This window comes from Rhyacophila brunnea, unplaced genomic scaffold, assembly GCF_057557595.1.
Source record: "Rhyacophila brunnea isolate RB1 unplaced genomic scaffold, BYU_Rbru_1.0 scaffold_17, whole genome shotgun sequence".
NCBI classification, from domain to species: domain Eukaryota; kingdom Metazoa; phylum Arthropoda; class Insecta; order Trichoptera; family Rhyacophilidae; genus Rhyacophila; species Rhyacophila brunnea.
In genome coordinates this window covers 4,566,406-4,594,000 of record NW_028232827.1, presented here as the reverse complement: position 1 = coordinate 4,594,000, position 27,595 = coordinate 4,566,406, and the positions used below count along the sequence as shown (strand labels likewise).

General features: G+C 34.8%; 2 protein-coding genes across 2 annotated transcripts in view; both read right to left on the bottom strand.

Moving 5' to 3' along the window:
• Positions 1-1,320: 1,320 nt before the first annotated feature.
• LOC147073585 (AH receptor-interacting protein) lies at positions 1,321-7,619 on the bottom strand. Its single transcript, XM_085944557.1, has 6 exons — positions 7,380-7,619; positions 5,477-5,662; positions 3,854-4,019; positions 2,677-2,863; positions 2,427-2,569; positions 1,321-1,872 (listed from the first exon to the last, which is right to left on the bottom strand). Exons 1-6 carry the CDS (start codon positions 7,464-7,466, stop codon positions 1,670-1,672), a joined length of 972 nt encoding a protein of 323 aa, XP_085800683.1. The 5' UTR covers positions 7,467-7,619; the 3' UTR covers positions 1,321-1,669.
• Positions 7,620-16,726: 9,107 nt separating this feature from the next.
• The window catches only part of LOC147073583 (putative cytochrome P450 6a13), a 32,787-nt gene continuing 21,918 nt past the window's right edge, over positions 16,727-27,595 (bottom strand). The window contains exons 9-10 of the mRNA XM_085944634.1: positions 26,621-26,872; positions 16,727-24,942 (exon numbers count right to left, since the gene is read on the bottom strand). Coding sequence (XP_085800760.1) covers positions 24,770-24,942; positions 26,621-26,872 — 425 coding nt within the window. The 3' untranslated portion in view covers positions 16,727-24,769. The remainder of the gene's footprint in view (positions 24,943-26,620; positions 26,873-27,595) is intronic.

Below are 27,595 nucleotides of genomic sequence, written 5' to 3'. Positions count from 1 at the left end.
AAACTGTACCAGCAGTTTCCTCTAACTACATAGAAAGGTGTGTTTAAAAGTATTATGTTTTATAATAATATATACATACTAATTAGTTTTCGTTAGTTAATTTTATTGCGTTCTCGAATTTTGAAAGAATGATTTTACTGTAGATGTCATGATTTTCCCTTTCCCCATGACCTGCCACATCCTGGCTCCGTAATTTCGAAGTTACTCCTAATCTCCCAAGATAGTTGGTGTGCCTTAAAGTGTGGATGGTTCTAATCACATAAATCTTTATAGTTGGTAGATCACGTGTATCTGAATCCGTGGGTGCAGACTCAATCTGAATATACATTTTTCAAGGTGTGTTTAACCCAATGAGATTGGTAAAAGACTAACAACCAATCCCTGTAAATTGTTTATTAACATAATCTGCACTGTTTACTCAAAGGGCATTTTTTCTTTTACATACAATGCTTTTTTCTACCTTCTCATGAATTTATTTACAACAGTGTTGCCATCTTCTTCTATGCTGATTATTATAATGATTATACAAAGGTATAAACTTACTGTTTTCCATTTTGTTCAAATTAAATGCACTGTATTATAATTTACTATAGTATGGTTGGCAACAATAATTTACAATTTATTCGTCTATATTAGCAAGTATTTTATGTTTCCACCAACACGAGAATGTCTATAACATGGAATATTTTACTCTGAGTTAAAAAAAATACTTTACATTGGTTTTGTGACCAGTGATGTCTTTAGACAAAATGCCGCCCCTGGGCAACGCCAAAATAACGCCCCATTTTTTATACTTTTTTTTAACATCCGTGCACGTGTCATTTCTGGTCACCATGGACGTCGAAGGACAACGGAAGTAAACTAGATATCGCGAACCCAACAGAATAATTACAGTCCTGTTAAACATTTTATGTTAATTAATTCATTTTGTTTCCAACTAGTGAGCTAATTTTGGTACTGATCGGTTATGAGGAATACAGCGGAAAACACATTTTTAAAATACCCGACATACTGGATTATTTGTTAGTTTGGGTTAGTTTAAGTTAGGTTAGGTTGGGTTAGGTTAGGTTGGGTTAGGTTAGGTTTGGTTAGGTTAACTTAACAAATAATCCAGTATATCGGCTAATAAAATGTGTTTTCCGCTGTATTCCTCATAACCGAACAGTACCCTAATTTTTTTATGGAAAGATATTTATTAGGTACTAAGTTTATGTAGCTGTTTCTATTTACCAAATGATTCTCCTCGCTTTGCCGCCCTTCGAGTAACTGCCGCCCCCAAGCGACGCTCAATCTGCCTACCCCTACGGGACGTCACTGTTTGTGACATTACAATATATTACACAATTTTAGGCCCCTCCAATCCCTTTCATGGCAAATCATCATATTATAGAAACCGCCCTCCCTTTCAAGGCATGACATCATTTATAGACAAGCACTAAAGTCAAAATGTTAAAACATATCTTTCGAAACAAGAGCACTCGATAAAACTGACATCCAAACCAAACATTATGGCAAACAAAAACCTGCGACATTTAGGCCACATCATATAAAACATATTTTTAACGTAAACATTCACTGTCACTCCGAATCGAACACCATTTTTACAACTTGGAGACATAAATTGAACCAAATCCACATGATTCAAATAGAGCGACCGTGGATGGCCAGTTTAAGAGAACATATTCTTCAATTTTATTTTATCCTGTTGATCGTGCTCCTTCTGGAGTTCTTCGAGTTGTTTCAGTTCTTTGTTGACGGCCGCCGTGAGGGACGGATCCAGCTCTATGACTCGGTTGAAGTCAGTGATGGCCGCGGCAGGACTCCATGCTGCCACTTGAGCCTTGGCCCGCTTGAAATGAGCCTTCACGTTATCTATAAACAGCACAGAACTCGGTAAATATGCAAACAGTTGCAATGATTACTAAATTTCTTTCCTGCATTGATTTAAAATTTTTATTATATTAGTAGTTGTAAAATGCTATTTTTTTTTTTTGATCCTTGTTCTTCTAATGCGCCGGCTAAATGGCAGCGACTTGCCTGCGTGGTAGAGTTTGTGAAAAAAATACAGAACACTTTTCGGTTTGCGCGAGCTACAGTTTTCCCATCCATACACACGGGCTTCCCGATACAAACCACCGGTTTGCGCAGGTAAACTTGTGGTAAAGCATGAGTATCTAGCAGGCGTTTAAGAATGATGTTTATAATTGTGACACATTTTTTTGAAAGCTATTTTGCTAGTTTCTAGACACTTTTACAATTTAAAAAAAATCTAGCATTATTTTCTTAGGATTCTAGCATTATTTTCTAGCATTGTGAATGACAGTTGGTAACACTGTCTCTGAGGAGAAGCGAGTAGAGACAATTTATGTAGACGTCTAGTACGTTTATCGAGTAAAAGTGGTGATGATTGCTTTATGAAATCTTACCTGGGTCTGATTTTAAAACAGTCGTACAGTGCTCGATTACGGCGTAATAGTCCCCTTCGAAAAGTTTACACTGTGAAAAATTGAGCAACAGTGGAATTTTTAACACGTCCAGTTTGTTCCAGTCGTCATCGTGAGGTTTTTCTCTGTGAATATAAAAAAAAATAATAAACAAAATATAAAACTATTTGGGAAATGCTGCTTATTGGATATTTATTGATATAAGAATATTTGAATGTTTCAGAAAACTAACTTGATCATCAGCTGTTCGCACAAAGCGATAGCCTCGGAATAGTGATCAGCTGCTTCCAAGTAGAGCTTTTTCTTGAAGAGATTGTTCCCCTTCTCTTTCAGCATCGGAATGTTATTTAACCGCTCTTCATCAGACAGTTGCCAGGAATCCTTTTCATATTCCTCTGGAAACTCAACCTTCAGCAGCTCTGGAAAACAGCAAGAAAATTCACAACTTAACCATGCCACATTTATGATTGTTTAGGCGCAAAGCCCAGAGATGGCGGTGTGGTGACTTCCCGGATGTCAGTCTTGTGAGTGGTAACCAAAATACAATGCAAATTAACACTGCAAAGCACACTCGGAATAACTCGGCGAAACTAGATACGGGCGGCCAAATTTATCACCACTCGCATATCTTTTTTTGTTATCGGTCGAATCGATCTGAAATCTTTACTTTCCAGTTGTCGATTTACTTTCTGAGATAATTAAAGGCAAACATTTCATAACTTTACTGAGCAGTACCGTATGAGTCTCCTTTTGGTGTGTGTTGAGCCCCTCATTCTCACACCTAGACAAATACGTTAAAAAAACCATCTCTTGAATATATAAATGTGAACCTGAAAAAGACTATTAACACCAGTGGCGAAGGGTGGTTATGGTTTGATTTAGGAAGGGTTTAATTGAATTTTAAAAACTAATAAACACTATCTACACATTGTGGTCTTAGCTCAAAGGAAACAAATACGTTTAACTGACAAAGTTTAATGTACACTATTTATGTCTGATCTTAACAGCCTACCTCCACCCTTCGCTACTGAGTAACATTAATGATTAAATTAGCTGTAACGCATGTCACATTGTGGATTCATTTGCAGCAAACATCACATTTTGGTTGTCTTCATTATTCAGCTGCACTATAATATTTAAAGCATAATGCAAAACCATAAGATATACGTCTTAACTTACAATACTAATATTGGCAACCTAGTTTGATTGAGAAAAACATAATACATTATTCCTATTAGACAATCTTAGTGGCAATGAGAAAGAACATGCGATATATTGTTACAAATTTTAGAATAATTACGCTTCTAAGTATCATTTTGCATTATAGAAAAAGGTTTTTACTATATCTTCGGTTTCCACATTTTCCTGTCATGATACAAAAGATATGTTTCCAATAAAAATATATTTACCTATCGTAAACTCCAAGTCACACGGTTTTGCGATAAACTCGTTTAGATCCTTATAACCAATGCCTTCATTTTGTAATGTGACACCGCAGAAGTGAGTTCTTCTATCGCACGCGTCTTTTTCTAAATCACGCAGAGTCTTCGAAACAAACGGGTATTGTATGACCAGCTGGAATCAAATAATTAATATGGATCAGTTTTTTTCTTTCTTTACACGGCCATGAAATAGTCGCGAAACGATTGGAATTACTCGACATATTAATCGACATATTTTTGTAATTATGCTATCACAATTATTGCAATTAAACACGTAAAATCATTTGCTGCTCTACATCCAACACCTATTAGAATTCAAATTTATTTATTTTACATGACAACATGACAAAATTATAAATTCAAAGCGTTCCCGACATGACATAAAGTAAGTAATAACAATTCTCAAATAAAAACACAGGATGATGTAAGTAAATAATAAAATAAGAAAAAATAAAAGCACATGGAAGCACACCGAGTGAACTAGATTGATAGACCCTATGTTAAAAACATATAAAACAACGTCCACCTAAATTCAGCTCACGTAAGTGGAATATATCAATATCTTAAGGGGGGACATGCTCGTCGAAGGTCAAAATTGAGTTTTTATTGTATTTTCAAACCATGATCCTGGACACTCCTTAAACGTTGTAGATAATCTATTTATATAATTTTGAAGCCTTATTATCCTTTATAGTTATTTTAAACATTTGATGACTGCATAAAGTATTTTTGTTACATAAAATAGTATTCTTTTAAACCTCTCGCTCTAATGTTTTAGAATATAGTCATATTTCGGTACATAACTGTGCAGCGGTGTTAAGATTTTTTACATTTATTAATTTTTAAACGCATTTATAAAACCATTAGCATAATTTATTACGAGATAATTTTTGTAAAATATTCACGATAAAAAATTATATTGATAATCTCTGTGATCCCAAATTTGACAAGAACTAGGCATTTTATTATTCAAAAAATCGGCAAGATTAACACATTTGAAGATAATTCTAAAGATATTTATTATAAGCTATGTCTTTGACCATTCAAGTGTGATAAACATCTTATGAATAATGATTGCTTTATAATAATTATTGACCTAAGAATAAGGTAGTGTTTTTTTGAAATACGCCATTTCTTTTGTCAGCCACGGATAATATCCATACAGCCAAAAGTAAAGGAGTCTCAAAAACTTCTTCTGGACCCTCTCCACTATAAGGCCGTACTTCAACTGATGCGGGGCCCAGACAATAGACCTACTCTCAAGTCTGCTTCTAACTAAGAAGTTATAGAGAATTTTTAGTACTGTACCTATGCCCAGTCGCGGGTGGGAAATTGAAGGGTCTATACCCAATTTAAAACAGTCTCAGAATAATGCAATAATTGATGTATTATCATCGTCGTTATTGCATGGCCATCGTGGGGTACCTTTTATTAATTAGGATGTTTTAAATTATACGTACGAAACTGATGATCAAAAAGACATCTAGATAATCAAAAATCCAGATAACCGAGGTAGTAAGACATCAGCATTCGCAGCTAGGCATGTATCATGGACATAGTTCTATTTTGAGATATCTTTTAAATACGTACACTTTTGTCGACTGTAAACTTAGCGACTTCGTCAACCGCCATCCGCTGAACCATAGCTTCCCATGCCTCCAGTTTGAATTTTTTCCCCAAGACCAGAACCATGGGTTGCTTATTTCCTATTTTACGGCTGTCATCCATTAGGGTCTTGTCGGGGTTTGTTTTACGCGTTTGGAAATGAAAATGAACCTAGAATCAAATACACAATGCTTCATAATTCTTATGCTGAATGAAAACCTCAATAAACCCAAATAAAATTAATATTTTTTGAAAACGTCGCCGGTAAATATGAATTTGATTGATAACATTCATAAAAACTGCGAGCTCGTGTTACTGATATTTATTGTTTTTGTGTTAAATATAAAGTTAGTGGTACAGTAGAACCCCGATCTACCGTTCTCGCATAAATCGTTTTCCTGCAAGGATTGTTCATTTTTGAAAGTCCCGCCAAACACCCATAAAAACAATGTTAAATAATCCAGCATTAACCGATCCCCGATTTATCGTTTTCCTCGATATATCATCTAAATATTATGGTCCCGTCACAAATATTAAGACCTTTGTTTGCAAAGGTCGGTCGGCGCTCATTCTTGCGTCATATCTCGTATCACGAATTTTTATAAGTCGCAAGTAAAATGCCACACATGAAAAAAACTTGAACTCTAGCTGAGAAACTGAAAATAATTCAAGATGTCAAAAAAATCCAGGAGAAAAATGAGTTTTTTTATATATCCCGCATTTATCGTTTTTTTAGGGTCCCTTGAAACCGTAGAATCGGGGTTTCACTGTAGTTTAAAATACATACTATTGTTATTTCCCCAGTAAATCCATGCACGTGTACAGAAGCTATAATTATCAGTATATTATAACACATTGAGCACTGCCTAAATGTGTATTATTATTCTTTTCGTTTTTATAATTATTTACTGTCGCTCAATAGGTCTTCCATATTGTATGACACTAAGTAGTCATCAAAATAAACATACTTATTCAGTACACTTTCAGTAATCCGCCGCTCGATTATCCGACAACTACTATTTGAAATTTGACAATTTTCTATTTGAAAGTACAAAATCAATCTCCACAATTCGCCGGTATTCGATTTCAAATTCAGTAGTCCACCACGTACAAGTATACAACGCAGATGAGACGGGTTTATTTTGGAAACTTCTCCTTCGTAAAACGTACGTTCATCGCGAAGAAAGTAATTTATCAGGGAGGAAAGTGCCCAAGGACCGCATCATAATTATTATACCGTGCTCCAATGCAACCGGGACACACAAAATGAAGCTTTTGGTCATAGGTAAAGCCAGGAATGCTAAAAGCCTTTCAAGAATATCTGCCATACTGAACAACTGGTTGTGTCAAGTGATTAACTATATTTAGTTAATAAACTTAGTTTATAAATATGTATAATTTAGTAAATACTTGATTTTAATTATAAATAAAACTGTAATTTTCTAGTACAAATTTCTCAAACAAACTATTTTTACGAAATAGGCACCTATTTTAATTTTTACCATATTTTGTAGGTATGTATGCACTATAATCCACTGCTTTCACTAATTCGACACTTGTTAGGTGGTTTTTGGGGTGGCGGATTACTGAGAGAGTACTTACTGTACTTATAGTGTTTAGAGGAGCTAATCACGAAAATTAAGTACACTATCATAGTCTTGGGAAACTTCTCATTCCCAATATAACTATTATTTGAGTTCATTCTGGTGTTTCAAAGACACCTAGGTGACTTCCTTTTGATTGGAAAGATGTCTATAATTCTTGAAAACCACCATAAATTTGAACCAATTAAGATCTATTAATAATAATTATAATAAAGTATTCCATCTGGACAATGAGCACCATTGGATTTTATTGTTATAATAATTTATACTGATTTATTAATTACCTTACAACCATCTCTGAGCTGTCTATAACCTTTTCCTGGATGTAGAATTTCCTTTTTTATAAGCTTTAAGTCTGCGGGTGAACACATTTTGGAGAGGAACTATATATTAATAAGGATATAATATTACAATCGTTTATTAATTATCCATGGTGATATTCAATTCCTTATCAGTTGATTTAGAATAAATTGGATTGTATGTATTTTGACACTTTGACAGTATGACAGATGTTTTTCATAGACACCCGTACACATTCATATACCATAATCAGTCACAGACAATACAGAACACTGATTTGAAAATACAAAAATCGCGTCTGAATAATATAATACACCTACCTAGGCAAAATTAAGCGGTGCGATAAAAAATAAATAAGGAATACATGACCTAAAAATAGGCAAACCTTATTTAGTCAGCATACAAAAAGCGAGACTTATTTCCGATTAAAATAATAATATACATTTTTTTTATTACTATTGCCTTCGTGATTTGGGATTTGGAACACTATAATTACACTATAATAACACAAAACTATAATTTTAGTCTGCGTACTATGTACGATTATAGTGCGTAATAGTTTATAATTATTTTGAATATGGGAAAAATCATAGGTACAAAGAGATTGGACTCCTCCCACAGAGGTAGCACACAAATAATGTCAGTGCGTACCAAAGAGATTGGACTCCTCTCTTCCAATCTCTTTGGTGCGTACTCGTTTTGTGAGACAAAGTTTTCTCTCTCTGAAATTAGGTACACTTTTCTGCAAATGGGCCATACTCGGACATAAAAACGCCCCACTGAGTATTTTTTTATCAACACTTCAGCTTACAACCAATTTACGATAAACCTATTTTTCAGGGTAAGAAAGAATAATGCCAATGGAAGTAAGTATTTTATTTTTAATAACACAAAAACACAATATTTTGAAAAATTAAACACAAATCAGTTAATAGCAAATGGTTAAGTATTGGAATAAGAAATATGGTCTTGTTTTTACATATTGTTCTATATAAAATAACATAGCATTATTGTTTAGATAAAACTGTTAAATAAAAAACACAAATAATTACAGTACAAACAAAAATAAAGTCATTATATATTATTACCTACCTATTTACACATGTGTATTTTGAAAATATTTTATGAAATAAAAATATAAGATGGGTTCGTTTTTGACATATTATTGTGTATAAAATTACTTGTTTATATAAACCTATTAGACACAGTCAAAATACGGGTAGGTATGTTGAAAATTTGATTATATAGTTAATTGCAATATTTTATATATTTAACATAATATTATCAGGGAAGCCCTGCATATTATTTAATATGAATTCATACAAAAAAATTCGATTATTTAAAACGAAAATGTTTTTATTTAAAATATAATGGATGAAAGTCAGACTCTTTCAGCTGGATAAAGCCTCCCCCAAACCAAAGCGAATATTCGCGGCGAATATTCGCAGCGAATTATTCGCCAATCAAGCTCGTATTGGCTTACGGGACAGAGCACGCTTGCGCGACCGCCTTGCGTCTTGAGTGCGAATTTGCAGCGAATATTCGCTGCGATTTTCGGGAACTCTGTCGACAGCGAATTTATTCGCGGCGGACAATTTCGCCAAGGGAATTAGTAAAATCAAAATGGCGAAGACATTGAGCAGCTGATCGAGTTGGTCCGGAAATATCCAATCCTTTATAATTTCTCTGACAGTGACTACAAAACATGAGAAAGAAAGATAAGATATGGGATGAAATTGGCAGGGAAATTGTTGAAAATGGTATGAAGGTCATCATAATAATATCTTTTATCTTTGTCTAACCAAAGTATGTAAAGTTTTTTGACAGGATGAATACGCTATTATAAATAAATAACTTTAATCTAAGGTCCCGATATTTAAAAAATACATATTATTAATTTGCGTCATGCACAGCCTTTAATAACAGAAACTTTATAACTTTGATTGTTAGGGCACTGACAGTTCTAACTTATTGCGATCGTTTGACGTTTTGGTTTCGACTTTCGAGCAGTCATATCAATAATGTTATAATTAGGTATCATTTACAATACCTACTTCAATCATATTCGGTATCGGTCACGTAAATACCCATTTTATATTCGTTGATAATATTTTTTTAGGTTAGATAGGTAGTCTTTAAGATTATTTTTTTGCATCTAACATTATGCAGCATAGCATTTCTATTGTAGCTAAAGATATAATATACATATAGGTAGATAAGTAGGTACTCCATGTCGTCATTGTGGTATTTTGTAAGGTTTTAGACCAAAAACCTTACATACTACTTACTATCGGGTTATTTACAGTAGGACATAGGTACCTAGGTTGTTTGTTTTTTGATCTCAAGAGACCTCAATCACAAAAACGATATTATGTACCTATATACCTACTAGGTATATATTTCCTTCATTATGTATAGGTATATTGAGCTAATAAACTGGTTTTGCCCAGTGCCGACCGCGAACCAAGATAATATCTACATGTTCCATGTACCTACCTAACATAACCAATGTTTTCTGTTTCACATTAATTTGTATACCTACCTACAAACATTTTAAACTTAATTGAGATGTTCTTAAACTTCTGTTCATGTAATATTATGTAGGTAGGTATATCTTGGTCTGCATTAGGCAATAAGATTAATAATTTTATGTGCATGTAAATATAAAGGTCAGGTACCTCCTCTAAGTACATAATATTATATTATCATCATGGATACCTACCTGAATGATGTTGGAGATATACTAATGCTTTGTGATGAATTTAATTTTAGCAAAGATCTTCAACCTTTCAACGTAGGTACAAAGCACCAGAAGAAATTAAAAATGAAATCCCCGGCATTAACAGGAATAAAATAATATTTCATCATCAACATCAGTCGGGGTCATTCCACTGCTAGATGAAAGCCTCTTCTAGCTCCTTCTACTATTTTCGGTCTCTAGTTCTTCGCTGCTACATACTTTTATTGTACTTCACGTGAACAAAGAGATCAACTAAGTGAAGTGTCAATCAACAAAAGTGGCATTTGTGCACAATGTTAATGAATTTTCCAAAACATTAAGTGTGATAATATAATATACAAGGATGAATAAGGCGTGGGCGAGGGCCAAGGTCCATTTTATGATTCCTCTATTGATGTACCTATTTTTATTAAGAAAAATGTTTGCCGTAGAATGGGGTGAATACTGAATAGACCCTTTTTAAAATTTCTATTTTTCTGCTACACATTATTCGGACAAATATGAATGACTTAAAACCTGTTTCTATGGACATAATCATACTCTAAAATATTTTTCAACTACCATTTATTATCAAACAGCCAATTTTGTGTGATGTCTCTTTCTATCCAGCGTTGGGGTGATTATAGACATGGCGGGTGGATAGAATCGAATAATGGTAATTTCCTAATGTTAAAAATGTAATTAAGTACCTACTGTACATTACAAATTTATGTAGGTACATTTAAGTATGTAAATCAAAATCAAAAATATAAATTTAAATGTTATACAACACAGTATCATGTAAGTATTTAAAAAAACATATACTTACATAAACATCTATTTATCCAAGAATTATTTGATACTTGAATCTGTATTTTATATACCATATTCGATGGATGTATGTGGTGTATTTTGTAAAATATTTGGTATGTATTTATTATTTAACTAAGCGTATTTAATTTGCTACGTGACCTGTAGCTCTTTTATAATCACAAATTATTGTTGAATGTTCCGAAAATGAGTTTATGTGCCGAAACAGCTGTCAAGGTAAATGACTCATTAACAAAAATAACTATATTTCAAAACCATTATAATCCATCTACCATATAAACACCATTTCAAGTAATAAAGAAATAAAAAGTCACCTAATTAAATAATATTATACTAGAAAAAATATACTATCTATATACCCACTTAATTTTCATTTAAAGTTGTAAAACGCCCGGTTACTAAATAGAGGAAGGACAGAGTCTTCTGGCACGACCGAATCACATTGGAACGGTGTTATTGTCATTTGAAAGTAACAATACTGACACCTAAATGAGTCGCCTGCACTGCCAGAATCATCTGAACCCTGTCACCTATCTATATACAATTTATTGTTATTTTTTTTCATATTTGTCCATTTTATTACAATATCGTGTTACTTTTAAAGCTCATTGTAATTCTAATAATTATATAAATATTTTTCTTGTATTCTGTGCAAAAATGATTATTAAAACTTTCTTAACCTAAGCCAAGTATTTTTTATTGAATGATCCTGCAAAAAATTCAAGTACAGTTAAGTGACATATTTTGTTTCAGTGTATAAGCCATAAATAAATATACATAAATTATATTTAATATATACATGTATACTGTATGTATAGCCACGGTTGGTCTTGCACTTGTTGCTGTAGCTATGCGATCTGGTGTGGTCCATTATCCAAAAACACTCAATCACATCCCTGGTCAAACAGCGGGCAGCCGTGTAGTGAGTCTGGCTGGCCTATGGTGGCACTAGAATGATTTCAATATACACAGTCTGTTAATTTGAATATGTTTTCGACTGAAAGTTGTAAAAATATTAGAAATCAGGATTTAAATAATTAAAAAACTGTTTCATTAAATATCATATTCATACCTATGCAAAATTTTGATTCCTTTGAAGTACCTGTACAAAATACGGATGAATATAAACCAAACAAAAATATTTGTTACTGGTACTGCCATAGTAAAGTAAAGTTTAACATACTTCCCTAATAAAACAAAATTCCCAATTCTTGTCGTTCTGTAGATGTTTCATTTCAGTTTTTACCAACGATCCACTAAATATGAATTGGTCATAAACACTCAAAGGAAATCTGGCACTCACTGCCAGAATGTCCATGTCAGACATGTCAGATACCTGCATAAAAATAAATGTCATGTTATGATATTTATTACGAATTTCACATTTACAGAAAATTTTCTGCGCTCATTTTTGAAAGTCTCCAAGTATGACGGGTATATTCGCACATGGGTGCAGTTAATGCACCCAATGATTTTCGGGAAACCTGCCCTTTCTTGAAGTCTGAAATTAAAAAATATTTTTACCGACACAAAATAATATTCCCGTTAAATTCTTATTGAGTAGGTAATTTACTTGTTGTGTCTATGCGCAGTTACTCTAGTTACATGACATGTACATTGTAATATTGTATAAATTGATCAGAGGGTATCAACACAACACTAAAGACTGTCAGCGCTGTATGTAAGTATTACTAAGCACTGCTATTATAGCATCGGACACGTTTCCTATGCATCTGCTTACTGATGCCTGGCTCATTGCGCAGAAGACTTGGCCTACCCGTTTTTGGTACGCTCTCTCTGCGTAGAAACGCAAAATAGTCAAAACCTACAATTCAAATAACGGAGACATGTTATTTCAATAGCATATTACCTTCAAATCCTGTTAACCCTTCATGGTAAATGCTTATTTATAATATGTGCAGTTATGAAACTGAGTAAATCTATCTTACCTATGAGCCATGGCAATCTTGCCCTGTCATAAAGTAAGGTTATATTAAATGTCGATGTAATTTGTCGCACGCCATCTCATTATATCTTCAGCGTGTAATAAGCATTCAGAAGACGTGTACATTTTGTCAACACACAACTGTCACTTTGACATTCGTATATGTATTTAGTCTATGGCTGCATCCAATGCTGCCACCTTGTTTCAGATAATTAAAATACACTTTACGCAAAGTGGGTAAAAGTTGTAGCAATTCTGAAAGCGCTATAGTGTACGTGTATTTTTTATATTTAATTCATAAAAATTATAGAATAATTGGCGTAAAATATTAATAATATTTACAATTTTAAATCTGGCGCGTAAATAAAATTATTTAGTATATGGCTGCGTCGCTGACGCTTTGGTGTGGGGCCAAACGCGAAATTCGCATCAAATCCAAGCGGTAGCGACAGCGATAGCGAGGGCGTTGCGAATTCGCTGCGAATATTCGCTTTGGTTTGGGGGAGGCTTAATGTGTCCACCTCTGATGAAATCATTTTCCAAGAAATGCTTCCCACACAGTAATGAATATTGAGATGGCACCCAGCTCTCTCGCCCGACTGCATCAATCCACAATTTCCGAAGGACTTCATTTTTCGGAAATCTGAAATAATTTAATTTATACAACATTATAAAATTGCTACATTTTATACTCCATTACATACTTCATATAAATACAATAATTTTTTGTTTGGTATTCTTAAAAATATATTTGACTCCGAAATGAAATATAAAATCTATGTAAATAATGAGTGTCATTAACTAGCACTAACAGTTTTTACTGTGAAAAACACATTGTATATTTTGGGTTCAAAATAATACTATACATACGGCCCTGGATTTTTCGCAATAAACAACCATTTGACGTTTGGTGTAAAAGTTGTGAATTGTTATTGTAAAAGATCTTTTAGGAAACACTATCAATGTATAAATAATTTGAAGGCATTTCTTCTGGCTTTGCATCCTATTGCACTGCAAGAGACCATGTTTTTTTTTACTTAAAACGTCGACGAAATTTATCTTACTTCTTTCAAGATCAAGAGAATAACAATATTATATCCGCCATGTTGTTTTACGACACGAACTTGAAGTAACAGCTCCAGAATACCAACTTTCTTTCTCCGATTCGTATTTTTTAGTACATAAATGATGGCATGTTTCTCCAGTCTTCAATCTCTTTGCATAGATACATATTTTTATCTTAAAGACTTAATTTCGATATTAAAAAATACGCCAAAAGCACTAAAATTTCGATACTGTAAATTGGTGTGAAGTACTATTAATTATTTCGTAATAGAAGAAATTGTGTTGCTCGAAAGAGGTAAAAATCCCACCACAACTCGAATTTTCTGGTAAGCAGTTTTGGTCGGAAGAGGTACCTAAATAACAAAAGGGCCTCGGATTTTCTAAATGACAACGCGTACTATAAATTTTGCCGAAATACTATAATTTTTTTGCCCGCGTACTATAATTTGAGGACAAAAAGATGGCAACACTGTTTCCGCTCGACACGTCGAACGAGGCGGGAAGCACTGACAGAATATAATATACTTTTATAACAGCAAGACAGCATTGCTAATAGGTACAGCACTTGCATTGAATAATGTTAATTATTAACAACCAGTGATTTTTAATAATCTTTGAAATATCTAAAAGTGCTAGGATTAATTTAGGAGAATTAGGTAGGTACTCTTCTAAATACAGTGTGTTTGTAACAATTATTAATACTTTTCGTAGATTGCGGTAGTTATTCGCAAATCACATGGCTAGATATTTTTTTCTATGAAGCCATTGGAACATTTTTCAGTTCGAAACTGAAAAGTTGTTAAATAAAAAAACATATAAGTATTATAATAATAACAGCAGGTTTGCGAATCTAATAGCACCTGTTATGGATTAACTGGGACCACTTCACGCGCAAAAGTGCTGACTGTCTTGCCAATCTCATCTCATTCTTCAGCGATACGCGTTGTTGTCATGTGCTTTTTGACAGGTTTGAACGGGTTGTGAAAATCGGTAAACGTTAAAATGCTCTGCACGGTGTAGTTTCGTATTTTTTTCACCACTACATTTGTACTGCGCATGCGCAGATATCGTGCAAGTTTCAACCATCGGGTGAAAATTATAGCGCATTTATAGTAAAAATAAAACAATGATTCGATTCGTGGATTGTATGCGTACGAATACGTATACCGTCGTCAGCGCTACGAGTACATCGGCTGCCAGGTAATTAGTAGCACTAGCAGCGACGTCCCATAGGGGTAGGCAGATTGAGCGTCGCTTGGGGGCGGCAGGTACTCAAAGGGCGGCAAATCGAAGAGAATCATTTGATAGATACAGAAATAGCTACCTAAACTTAGTACGTAATAACGAAAATATCTTTTCATAAAAAAATCCAGTTCACTGGTTGGAAGCAAAATGTATTAATTAACATAACAGGTTTAACATGGCTGTATTTTTTTGTCGGGTTCGCGATGTCTAGTTTACTTCCGTTGCCCTTTGACGTCCATGGTGACCAGAAATGACACGTGCACGGATGATAAAAAATACTGTATACAAAATGGGGCGTTATTTTGGCATTGCCCAGGGGCGGCATTTTGTCTAGGGACGTCACTGAGCACTAGTAGGGGTAAACATCTGCGCGTACACCATCGACCAACCGAATCATTGTTTTGTTTTTACTGTACATACACGTGCATGGATTTACTTGCAGCAGTAGTGTGTATTTTAAACTATTGCGATAGTAACTGTTTACACGTAAAAGTGCTGACTGTCTCTTCAATCTCATTCTTCAAGAGTAAGCAAGACGCGATGTTGTCATTTTATAGTACTATTTGACAGGTCGTGAAAATCGGACTATAACATCCCGTTTACACGTGCATGGATTTACTGCTGACAGTACGTATTAACGCGGCCATAATAAGAAAATTCACATGTATTATCATGCAAGTTGCAAGATTGCATGCATGAATCAAAAAGTTCGGAAGCTTTCACACGACGATAGTGGCGAACTTTTCGGTAAAAAAACGAACTACCGATTTTCACAACTGTCAAATAGTACTATAAATTGACAATATCACGTCATGCTTTCTCTTGAAGAGTAAGATTGGTGAGACAGTTATCACTTTTACGTGTAAACAGTTATTATCGCGATAGTTCAAAATACACACCAGGTATTGCTGCAAGTAAATCCATGCATGTGTACAGACGCTATAATTTTCACCCGATAGTTGAAACTTGCACGATATCTGCGCATGCGCAGTAGAAATATAATGGCGCTATACACACGTATTATCGTGCAAGTTGCAAGACTGCATCATGAATCAAAAAAATTCAGCAGCTTCTGAATTGTTTCGTGATATCTGCGCATGCGCAGTGAAAATATAGTGACGAACCTGACGGAAAAAATACAAACTACACTGCCTAGAGCATTTTGACGTTTACCAATTTTCACTACCTGTCTGAACCTATAAAATAGCACCACACAGCGACAACAACACATGTCGCTTACGCTTGACGAATGATATTGACGCTACAGTCACATGTTTTACGTGTAAACAGTTATTATAGTTCAATTTACACACTATTGGTGCCAGTAGATCTATGCATGTATACAGACGCTATTCAGAAGCCGCTGAAATTTTTCGACCCATGCATGCAGTCTTGCAATTTGCACGCTAATACATGTTTACGCTTGCATTTTCTTATTATGCACGTGTAAACGGGCTATAACACACCAGTTTAAAGCCCTCTGTAAAGGATTCAGTAATCACGCTTTTGTACCTTGGCAGTTTCAGCTCCAGTTGCATCAGAGGAAAACCCGCATGGTGATGCGTATGTAAATACATTCAACGGAGTCCCAGTCAGGGCAGTGATAACGATGAATGGAACCAGGAATCCAATGGAAAAATATACTACGATCTCATAATAAAGTTCAGATTTAATATTTAATAATTAACTAGTTAATTCTAGTGCAAACTGGCAGAGATGCAAGCTCAAGTTAACCGCTGGAACAAAGATCAAATAAATCTGGAGGTCATTCCGACAGTTATTACACCGGACGATACAAATATACGATATACAGATTGTCTGGATTCCTATAACGTCCTTTTTGATGGGGAGACTCCGGTGCATGACTTTATCCTTAGATTGGAGGAATTAAGAGAGTGTCGGGGTACATCGACACAAACTTTGTTAAGGTGTTTTCCGCTTATTCTAAGTGGTAAAGCATTGAAATGGTACCGAATGGTAAGGCAGAAAATTCATTCCTGGGAGGATTTAAAGAGTGCCCTCTATCTTCAGTTTGAAGGATATGTAGACTTATTTGGACAACTATTGGCACGCAGACAAAAGCCGAATGAAAGAGCCACTGATTATATAATAGAAATGGAAGCTATCGCAAGAAGATTAGAAGGCCAATATAGTGAAACCAAATTATTGGAAGTAGTTCAGATGGGACTACATCATCGCTACCGAATCATCGTAATAGCAAGGGAGATTACATCGTTCATCGAACTAAACAATTTATGTAGAAAAATTGAAGACATGAAAATCTAAGACTATGGATCCCGCAAATACATAAATGAAATTGTCGCGATTGGCAAACTCAATTTCCTGTTCTGTCCGATCATAAAAATCTAATGAATGCAAGACAATTTTGATAACGGCTTAATTTCTTTAATTGATACAGTAAAACCTAAATATAATAAAAAAAAAAAACGAGAAAGGTACCTAAATGTGCCGCAGATACCGTCATGAGATTTAATAACTTACTTTTTATACCAAACCAAGCCTAACCTAATATAACATAACCTAACCTACCCCAACCTAATATCGTCTCTGTTCTGGCAGAACACACTAACTGTAGAATACTAGTTTTGAGTAATTTGACTTTGAAGTTGTTAAAATGTTTAAAATTGTCTATCATGTGAGTTTATTAAGTAATCGTAAAAAGGACGACTTTAAAATAAAGACTGTTTATTTATTAGGAAGGTTTCCAGACGGTAAAGTTTGAAATAAGGAATATTTTGGTATAACTAACTCAATATGTCATTTTTTCGAATTAGTGTCTTCTGCCAGAACAGTGACGATATTACCTAATATAATCTTAGTTTGTGATAACGATGCATCAAAATGTATGAAAATTTTAAATTAACAATAATTATTGGATCGACAAGCTTATGCGCCGACAGAAAAATGTATTTATTATAATTGTCTACGCGGAATAACCTGTTTTCATAAAAAAAAAAATTATAAAAGCTCATGACAGCATCTGCGGCACAATTACCACGAGAAATATTCTGATTGATTTTTAAGGCTGGTGGTGCTGGTGTAACATGCAAAGGTATTGGAAACAAAGCCGTTCCTCCGCATGCTCATTGGCATCGAGCTGGAAGGTTTATTAGACTCGGGAGCCTCTCTCTCTCTCTCTTGCATAATCAGGAAAAGAGCCGCGGGCCTGGCAAGGTCCATAATAATTATTTTCGAATCGCATGTCAGCATAACTGATTATACAAGCCAACCCGTACGTGTATCCCTGTAACCGTTGAACGAGTTGAATTTTCATAATCATTCTAACCTTTTTCCGGAATTGATTTTTGGTATTGACTTTTGGGCAGAATTGCAGTGAATTACAGTGCAGAATTGCACCCGACGTGCTCGCGCCTTTAATTAGATAATCCCCTCAACCACTGGTAAGATCGGTAGCTTATTTACATTCATTTCAACTATCTGTGACACAGCACGCAACTTGTATCAGAATTAAAGAAGAAAAAGTCAATTTCATTTGTACAATGCGCATTGGGACGGACATATCTCGTCTAACATCTAAAAGGTGTGTCTTAAGTTAGACACCTATATATTTTTTTTAAATCTTTTTAGTTAAGAGCATACTTCAGTGAAACGGAAAATAATTTTCAACTATAAGTGCGACGAAATTTCCGGCTTGCTGTCAATCGGAGAGCGAAAATCGAGCTGTGAACACGTCAATTTGTTTTATGATGGCGTCGGGAGAATTAATTCTTAAATCGTGTTAATATGACTAAAAACGTTACCCATTTACTTGAAAAAGAAAACATGTCAATGAATATATTATTATTATTACTAATAGAACAGTAAACATAACATTAAATGGACGCGTATTAAATTTTAATGACAAATTATGTTTTGTTCTGCACGCGTCGTTTGCACAATCTTCACGTCGCGTAGTCACAATTGTTTTAGACCGTGCCCCAGCTGAAGTATAGCTTTAAATCTTTTCTAACTTCTTTTTATCCCTGGGGTGAAGATAGATGTCAAAAATATAGTTAGTAATAAACATAAGAAACTGAAAAACTATGGCTGGCAAGCCATATTGAATTTTTGTGATGTGAAGTTCGCTTGCTGAAGAAAAAGTTAATCCATTCTTTATTGTACTCCAATTGCAAATTTGTTAAATCTATAACAAAAGAAAAAAGTTCTGGTAGAATTAAGCCGGATTCATATTAGACCTACGTGTCGTGTCGTGATGGGCTCTGACGTTGTTAGGCAGGGATTTTGAAGAAGACCTCGTATTTCTTCTGTTAGCTCAACTTATGGGGAAAAAAGAAGAAAAGAAGACATTGGGTTCATCCCATAAACAAACTAAGAGGGAATAAATGAGAGTTTCACTGTCTTGTGAAAGAACTTGAGGCCGATGAAGAAAGACTCTTCTTATATGTTAGAATGAATAAGGTACAGTTTGAAGAAATCCATTCCATGATTGCGAACGACATAGAAAAGATGCATACACCATTTCGTCAGCCTCCCGGGCAGCAGTTCTCACACATTGTCCTTTATATGTTTTTAGTGTTGTATCGTACGACACCTTACGAATTCGAATCAATTCGATAAGTTCGTCCATGTTGTTTCTTTAATGTTTAAATCAGGGCAACCTTTTTATACCTGCCACCCACTTTTGTATCTCTGTTAGTAGTAAAATTTTATAACCTCCCACCGGTTCCACAGTAATGGTGATTTATAAAGTAGGGAAGTAACTTTACTTTATAAAATTTATAGAGCAGAGTTACAGCAAGTTAAAGCATATAATAATAATTAACCAAATACTTTATGTCAGACTTTCACTAAGTTTCGCAGAATAAATCTTTATAAAACAACTTACTGTAATATTAAATCTATCTTTTTATTTATACTTTGCATACATATAAGTATGAAGTCCGATGAAATTACATTTAATTAATTGAATTATTAATGAGATCCCTGAGGCTGATGGTAATATGATTAACAGCACTGAAGCCTGATTCCACAAAATATGAGGTAGGAAAAAGTATCAATAAACTGAATATCATTTTCCACATAGTTGGACAGGGATTTTTTTTATTTTGCCATAGATTTTCATACCCATATATGTAATTTCTAACAGTTCTTCTTGGCAAGTTGTGTCACCCTCTTCAATATTTGCAGTAAAAGGATATTTCATCCAGTCGTACTTTAATTTAAATTAAATTGAATTATATGAAAACATAATGAAAATGTTTTTAAAACCCTACCGCCCACCATGAAAGCTGGAACATCCACTAGTGGGCGGTAGGGACCAGGTTGACTACCCCTGGTTTAAATGGACACGTGATACGTGTCCGTCTTCTGCAGCCATAATTGACGGCGTTCACACTAAAGTGTCGCGTCAGAGCGGTGGTGGGGGCACTGATGCGATCAGAGTCTAGCAGTTTGCGTCATGACAGAGGGCGTCAGAATAATGCGCACGCCTTCATACAAAATATAGGGTTCCGATGTGCTTTTGATGCATCACAACACGACACGTAAGTCTAGTATAAATCCAGCTTTATCCTAGACCCAAACCTCTTTAAAACGTTAAAAACTTGTTCTAGCTGTGTGTGAAGAAAACCAAAACATCAATTTCATCATATAATCAAAATGTCAGAATATAAAATCTCTACTTCTAATATGATTTCAAATTGGATTAAACACTTAGAAACGTTTGGTAACATCATGATATTTATCACACCTGTATTTTGTGTGGTTACATGTAAATTGTACGTATTACATTTCACCGTAGCACAGTTCGCAGTGGGCTTTCTTTTCAGAAAGACATGAAAAAATTACGCGTTGTTGACAATAATGTCTCAATTTTACCTAACCTAGCAAATAATCCAGTATATCGCCTATTTTCAAAATTTGTTTGCTGCTGGCTTCCTGTAAACCGACAAGAACCGTGTTTTACAACGAAAGAGGTTGGACGATCTTTAATATACGACCATATATTTCCGATACCACGTTTCACGGTGAAGTGTGATACGGCGAACTGCATATGTACAAATTTCCGGACACATTTTGTGTACATTTATAGTGCATTATTAACTACTCATGGTAAGATTGTGCTAATGCACTGTGTTACTACAAAATAAATACTATATTTTCTTTGTTTACGTTAAAATTTAAGCAATGTATTGTGTTAGTATAAGTATATTCTTTTCTTCATATGTTAAAAATTTGACCAAGAATTATCAACGAGGCTTGAGCCTACACATAGACTAATATTTATTTAGTCACTACTTTATAAAAAGGATTGTTCGAAGAAAGGGGGCGCGCGTCTGTACAAGTTTATCCTTGTACACTATATTATTAAGTTGATGTTTATAAGCATTATATCATAATTAGGTGCGCACACAAAAAAATGGTTAGGGGGGTCCATTTTGAAAAATTATCTATATTTTTTATTGATTTATAAGGCAGCGAGACGGGGCGGGGTGAACAAAATATAACAGATGTGACTGACTTCCAAATTTACCCCGCCTACTGTCCCGAATACTGCACTTTTCCAATAGGTAGATACATTCATCATACCCAGATACTCCATACTTTGAGTCTATCGATAAAAACCTGGCCTGCGGGTAAGGGTGTTCACTTAAGTGTTATTGCGAGCTGTCACATCCACAAGTGGCTATCGAATGCACATAATTATTAGGATCGTTAGTGTCCATTTATGTCATCCGTGCTGTCCTATCTTTTACACATGCCGTATCGGTATATTAAAGCAAACATTGGATGCCCCAGATAATAGCACCAATTTATAATTCCAGACCAGAAAGAAAGAATTGATTATAATTGTTTATCATCCCTATGCATAGATATAATATCCAAATTGATACCTTCTTGTATGTTTATAATATCTAGATTTCAATACTTAAAATCACTAACCTAACCTAACTTAACCCCCCCTTGTGTGCGTGCCTAATCATAATGCAAATCTTCGTTGAATATAATTACTTGTTTATGATGCCTATGCATAGATATAATATCCAATGTAATACCTTGTATGGTTATATCTAGAATTCAATACTTAAAATCACAAGAATTATTCTTGTTTTTTAAATACTGATCTAAATCATCAAGGTAATTTTACATATCGTCTCTGTTCTGGTAGAACACACTAACTGGAGAATACTAGTTTTGAGTAATTTGACTTTGAAGTTGTTAGAATGTTTGAAATGGTCTATCATGTGAGTTTATTAAGTAATTGTACAAAGGATGACTTTAAAATAAAGACTGTTTATTTATTAAGAAGGTTTCCAGACGGTAAAGTTTGAAATAAGGAACATTTTGGTATAACTAACTCAATATGTCATTTTTTCGAATTAGTGTCTTCTGCCAGAACAGTGACGATATTTGGTTTCTTTGATAAACCAACTCTTAAAATATATGTATAATAATATTAAAAACTGTTATGTAGGTCTACAGCCTATAATATGATACAGTTACTACTTTGATCTGTATTAAGTTTCAGTTAGGCTGTGATGATTGTACGATGTTGAAAAAACGTCAGAGGGTAACAATGTGGAAGACGCAACGAAACTGAGCCACCAAGGGGTCTCAAAAATATACATTCCTTCCTGCCTTCTCTATTAAACCGACCTCCTGGATGGATTCGGGCCCATTGACGTTACAGCTCATCTCAGCACATTCTCATAAGTTTCGTTATTGTATAAATTCAGTGTTCATATTGTGACATTAAGCATCAATGACATTGAGCTGCTTGTTGGCGAATTTACAATCTGCTTGTAAAGTCGCCCAGTGTCATCATCAAACAAGCTTACAAGCAGATTGTAAACAATCTACCGGGAAAAGTTGAAAGCCGGTCAACTTTACACGCTACACGCCGGCGTGTGGGCCTACTGCGTCTGCGCAGTAGAGCCCTCCCGTTAAAAAACGAACTATGTTCTGTCAAAATAGTCGCTAGCTTGTTGGCTTGTTGGCGATCTGAGAATCTACCAATGTAATTTGAACTTTAACAAACTGGTCAGACAAAAAGTGAAAGTATGTGATCGGCCAACAATGGCGTTCAGTAATGCCGCATTTAGACCAAGCGAGCGAATGTTTGTTCTTCCCCCACTCCAGCGAAATTCTCTTGACATAAACGCTTTTTGTTGAGCGAGCATAAGAATTTCGCTGGAGTGGGAGTAAGACATACTCAGGCTCAGACTCATTCATTTAAAGGTGGCAAATGTCTGTTATTCTAATCTTAAGTTTGTTTATAGATTTAATGTTACCACAGTTCTGTTCATGTATACCAACCTAACCTAACCTAACCTTGCAGGTTTGGAAATATGTTAAACTCATTTCTTTATTATTATAATTATTTGAAATCCCGTGTTTTAAGTACAAAGGTGGCGCCCATCAAAACCTGTTTTAGGTTGGAATTTTATGCCGGGTCCAGACTACGTGTAATGTAACGCGAATTGTATGGATGTCACAGAATCTCGACGCGAATCATGTTGTTGCGTTCATGTCAAAAACCGACAGCCGATTGATCAGCGCGAACGTCGCCACGAGCATTACATGTAAGGATCGTAGTTACATCCATATGACAAATTCGCGTTACATTACACGCGTCTGGACGCTGCCTAACATGTCCTCAATGTTAAGGGAAGTGCTGAAAGTTAATATCTCATGTTCTGGTTATTTTGTTGGTACTATTAACTTTATTGCCATCAAATGTCTAATAGACTTTCCTTCTTTATTGACTTTTACCCTTAGATTATAGAAAAATATAGATAGAGCTATTGCATGTGTTTGTCCTTCAAAACATGACAAACTTTTTCACGCACTTACCTCGCCCCCTTCACGCTTCCTCTGCGACCCTTTCCTGGGTTATTCGAAAATATGTGTGACAGTGTGCGTGTCGTAGTGTTGCCAGATATCGAATATTTATTCCAATGTTATAATTTTACAAGCGATGTTTTTATAAATTATATTATGGCAATACTGGCGAGTTGGCTATGCACTTGGTAAAACATTACTCACTAAAATCGGCTCATGCGGAGGGCTTGATTACATGTAAGGATCGTAGTTACGTCCATATGACAAATTGGCGTTACATTACACGGGTCTGGACGCTGCCTAACATGTCCTCAATGTTAAGGGAAGTGCTGAAAGTTAATATCTCATGTTCTGGTTATTTTGTTGGTACTATTAACTTTATTGCCATCAAATGTCTAATAGACTTTCCTTCTTTATTGACTTACCTTAATAATTATAAAACTACATTTTATAGTAGTCGAATTATTTTTATTACAATATAATATCATACAGTCATTTTTTTATCTCAATGCTATACAGTCATCTGTTACTGGTATGACAGCTCACAGAAAACTGTGATCAGAGATGTTTCAGGGCTGTCAACATGTATTTTTCTTTCCTTGACGTTTCAGAGGCCAATCTCAAGATATAATGTAGCTTTAGTAGCTAACAGCGAATGTTTCTCGGAGTAAAACGGGGGTGATAGTTGACAGCTATGTTAGTTATGGCCAAAGACTAACTAACTAACACAGATCACTTTATAATTATCACACAGAATTCAATGGTTCCGCTTTTAGCCACAACCCGTCTTTTGCTTTGAGTAAAAAGGCTCGCTTATCGAACTCGACGGGAAATTTGGTTTTCTCGCAGGCTATAAGTTTGAAATCTTTAAGAAGGTAAAATATGGCGAACTTTGAAGCTATCATTCCGAATCTTAAGCCTGAAACAAAATCGAAAGAATGTGGTCACCATAGATGAGGTTAGGTTTACTTTTGCTAATTAAAGTCTCTTTACCATAAATAAACTTCTATAAGACACTTTACATATTGTTATTATTATGTTGTCAAAAATAAAACTCATTAAGTACCACCTAACACCTTCATGAGGCGTCTATTTCCAAAAACTGATAAACCCAAATATTGTCAATATCTGTCAAAAAATATGTATATATTCCATCAGTGAAGGGTGGAGGTAGGCTGTTAAGATCCGACATAAATAGTGCACACTGAGCATTGTCAGTCAAACGTATTTGTTTTCATTGAACTAATACTACAAATTGCAGATAGGGTCTGTTAATTTTTAAAATTCAATTAAACCTTACCTAATCCAATCCATAGTAGATAATTGTCAAAAGATATCATTTATCTATAAAATATCTAAAATTATGCCATTAAACCATACATGATGGATGTCATGTTGTGAATGTCTTAAACTTATAATTTGTAATGTCCACAATATGTAAAAAATAAATAAATTGAACGGTGGCCGCGCGGCTTAAGCGTTGGACTATCAAGCCGTGGGTTCCAGGTTCGAATCCTGGGTTTGGCATGTACAAATATTTTTTATCGATTATGGTTTGGTTTAGGCAGGGCTTAATGATCATAATATATATGTTACACCGAATGTGTGAAATTGCATATTACACGAAATCGGAAATATTTTGCCTAATTCATGAATAGGACAACGGGCTTGCATTATTCATGAATTAGGCAATTTATCTGCCGAGTGCGTGAATTTGGCAGGGTATGGAATTCTTTAACTGTCAACATGACAGTAGAAAAAGTAAATTTAATAAGATGGTTTTATTAGTTATAATTGGACATAATATAATATTATTATTATTAGGTTAGGTTAGGTTTTTTAATTCTGAATTCAACTGAATGTCCATTTTTAGGTTAGCTAACAAGTGTCAACAAACTATCAAATCATACTATCACAAACAAACAATCGACCATTGCCTGAGACCCAAGCACGAATCAAATCGCGAAAATACCTTTTAATAAAATTCTTCCGTTATCATATTATAGTTCTAAATTTTTTAGGCATAGTAAATGGATATGAACGTCATTGTAGTTATTGATTGGTGTATTTTTATATTATAATCAATGACGTTTGACACATTTGGTTAGTTTGATTAGTTGCAAAAAACACCACCGGAGCGCGACCATCTATTTTGAACAATGCACGAGCATTTTGACACATTTGGTTTAGTTGCAAAAAACACCACCGTAGCGCTAGTATCTAATTTTCCCAATGCATGAACTAGGCAGAAAAATTACTGCCGAATTCACACACTCGGCAGATATTTTGCCTAATTCAAGAATAAAGCAACGGGCTTGCATTTAGGCAAAATTTTGCCGATTTTATCTAAATCGCAATTTCACACATTCGGCGTAACAGACATTCTTACAGAACAGTGCCAAATTAACTCTTAAATTAAAAATCTTCTGACATAAATGACAAGTTTTGATGATTACTGACGATAAATATAAATCTACGGAACCTTCCTCGAATGAAGGCAGGTAATTCAGCTAGTTGATAAACGTCAAAACTAATTAGATTGTGGACTTTTGGTTTTTGAAAATAAACACCTCGTGTAAGTAAATGCATAAACATACCGATGCAATTTCTTGGTCCCATACCAAACGGTAGGAAAAGCTGGGGTGGTCTCCTCGCTTTCTCTTCAGGAGAGAACCTTTCGGGATTGAAAACCTCAGGATCCGGGTACAATTCGGGATCATGCATGACTCCCACGATTGATATCACTGCCACATCGCCCACTTTCATGTTTACATTCGTTCCGGGGATCGTGTATGGCTTTGTGCAAACTCTGTCGACTCTCGAGACGGGAGGGTACATACGGAGAGTTTCTGGAATGAAAATGTTCCCAGTTTATAAAATAGGTACCTAACCATTAAGACTAATTACTAGACTAGACATTGCACTGAAAAGCTGTTACCGTGGGTGTTTTTTGGCGGATTGCTTAACCACACGTACAACAGTATCATATACAAAAATCTCGGACCATTATTAATTGTATGTAGGTACCCAACCACTACTGAGAATTTCTCGTCATCCGATGCTAATTGGACATAGTTATGCAGAAAGTAGCCAGTCCACAACAAATAAAAAAATGAGATATGATATAGATCTGATGCGAGAAGGTTTTCTCTACATTCTGCTGAAAATAGCCAAGCCGCAAAAAAATATTCATGAAATAAAATACTATTTACAATTTTACATTTTTAATATCGTGTTGTTGCTAAAGTGTCATTATCTCAGCTCGACATTGTTGTGGACTGGCTACATTCTGCATAACTACGTTCAATTTCAACAAAAAGAGACAGTCAAAAAACGATGAAGATGAAAGATACATAGGTGGGTACCTAGAATTATTTTGTGTTCAATTCAAACCATTGTAGAATGATGTCAGGAGTTCAGGAGCCATGTGGTCAGTAAATTCGCGCAAAAAGGGTGTAAATGTGATGAAAAGAAAAAAGGATATCAGGATTGAGGACAAAAAACTATCCCTGTTAAAAATGGTTAAGGCATAGTCAGCTGATGGAAAAAATTAATACCGTTGAGTAAATAGG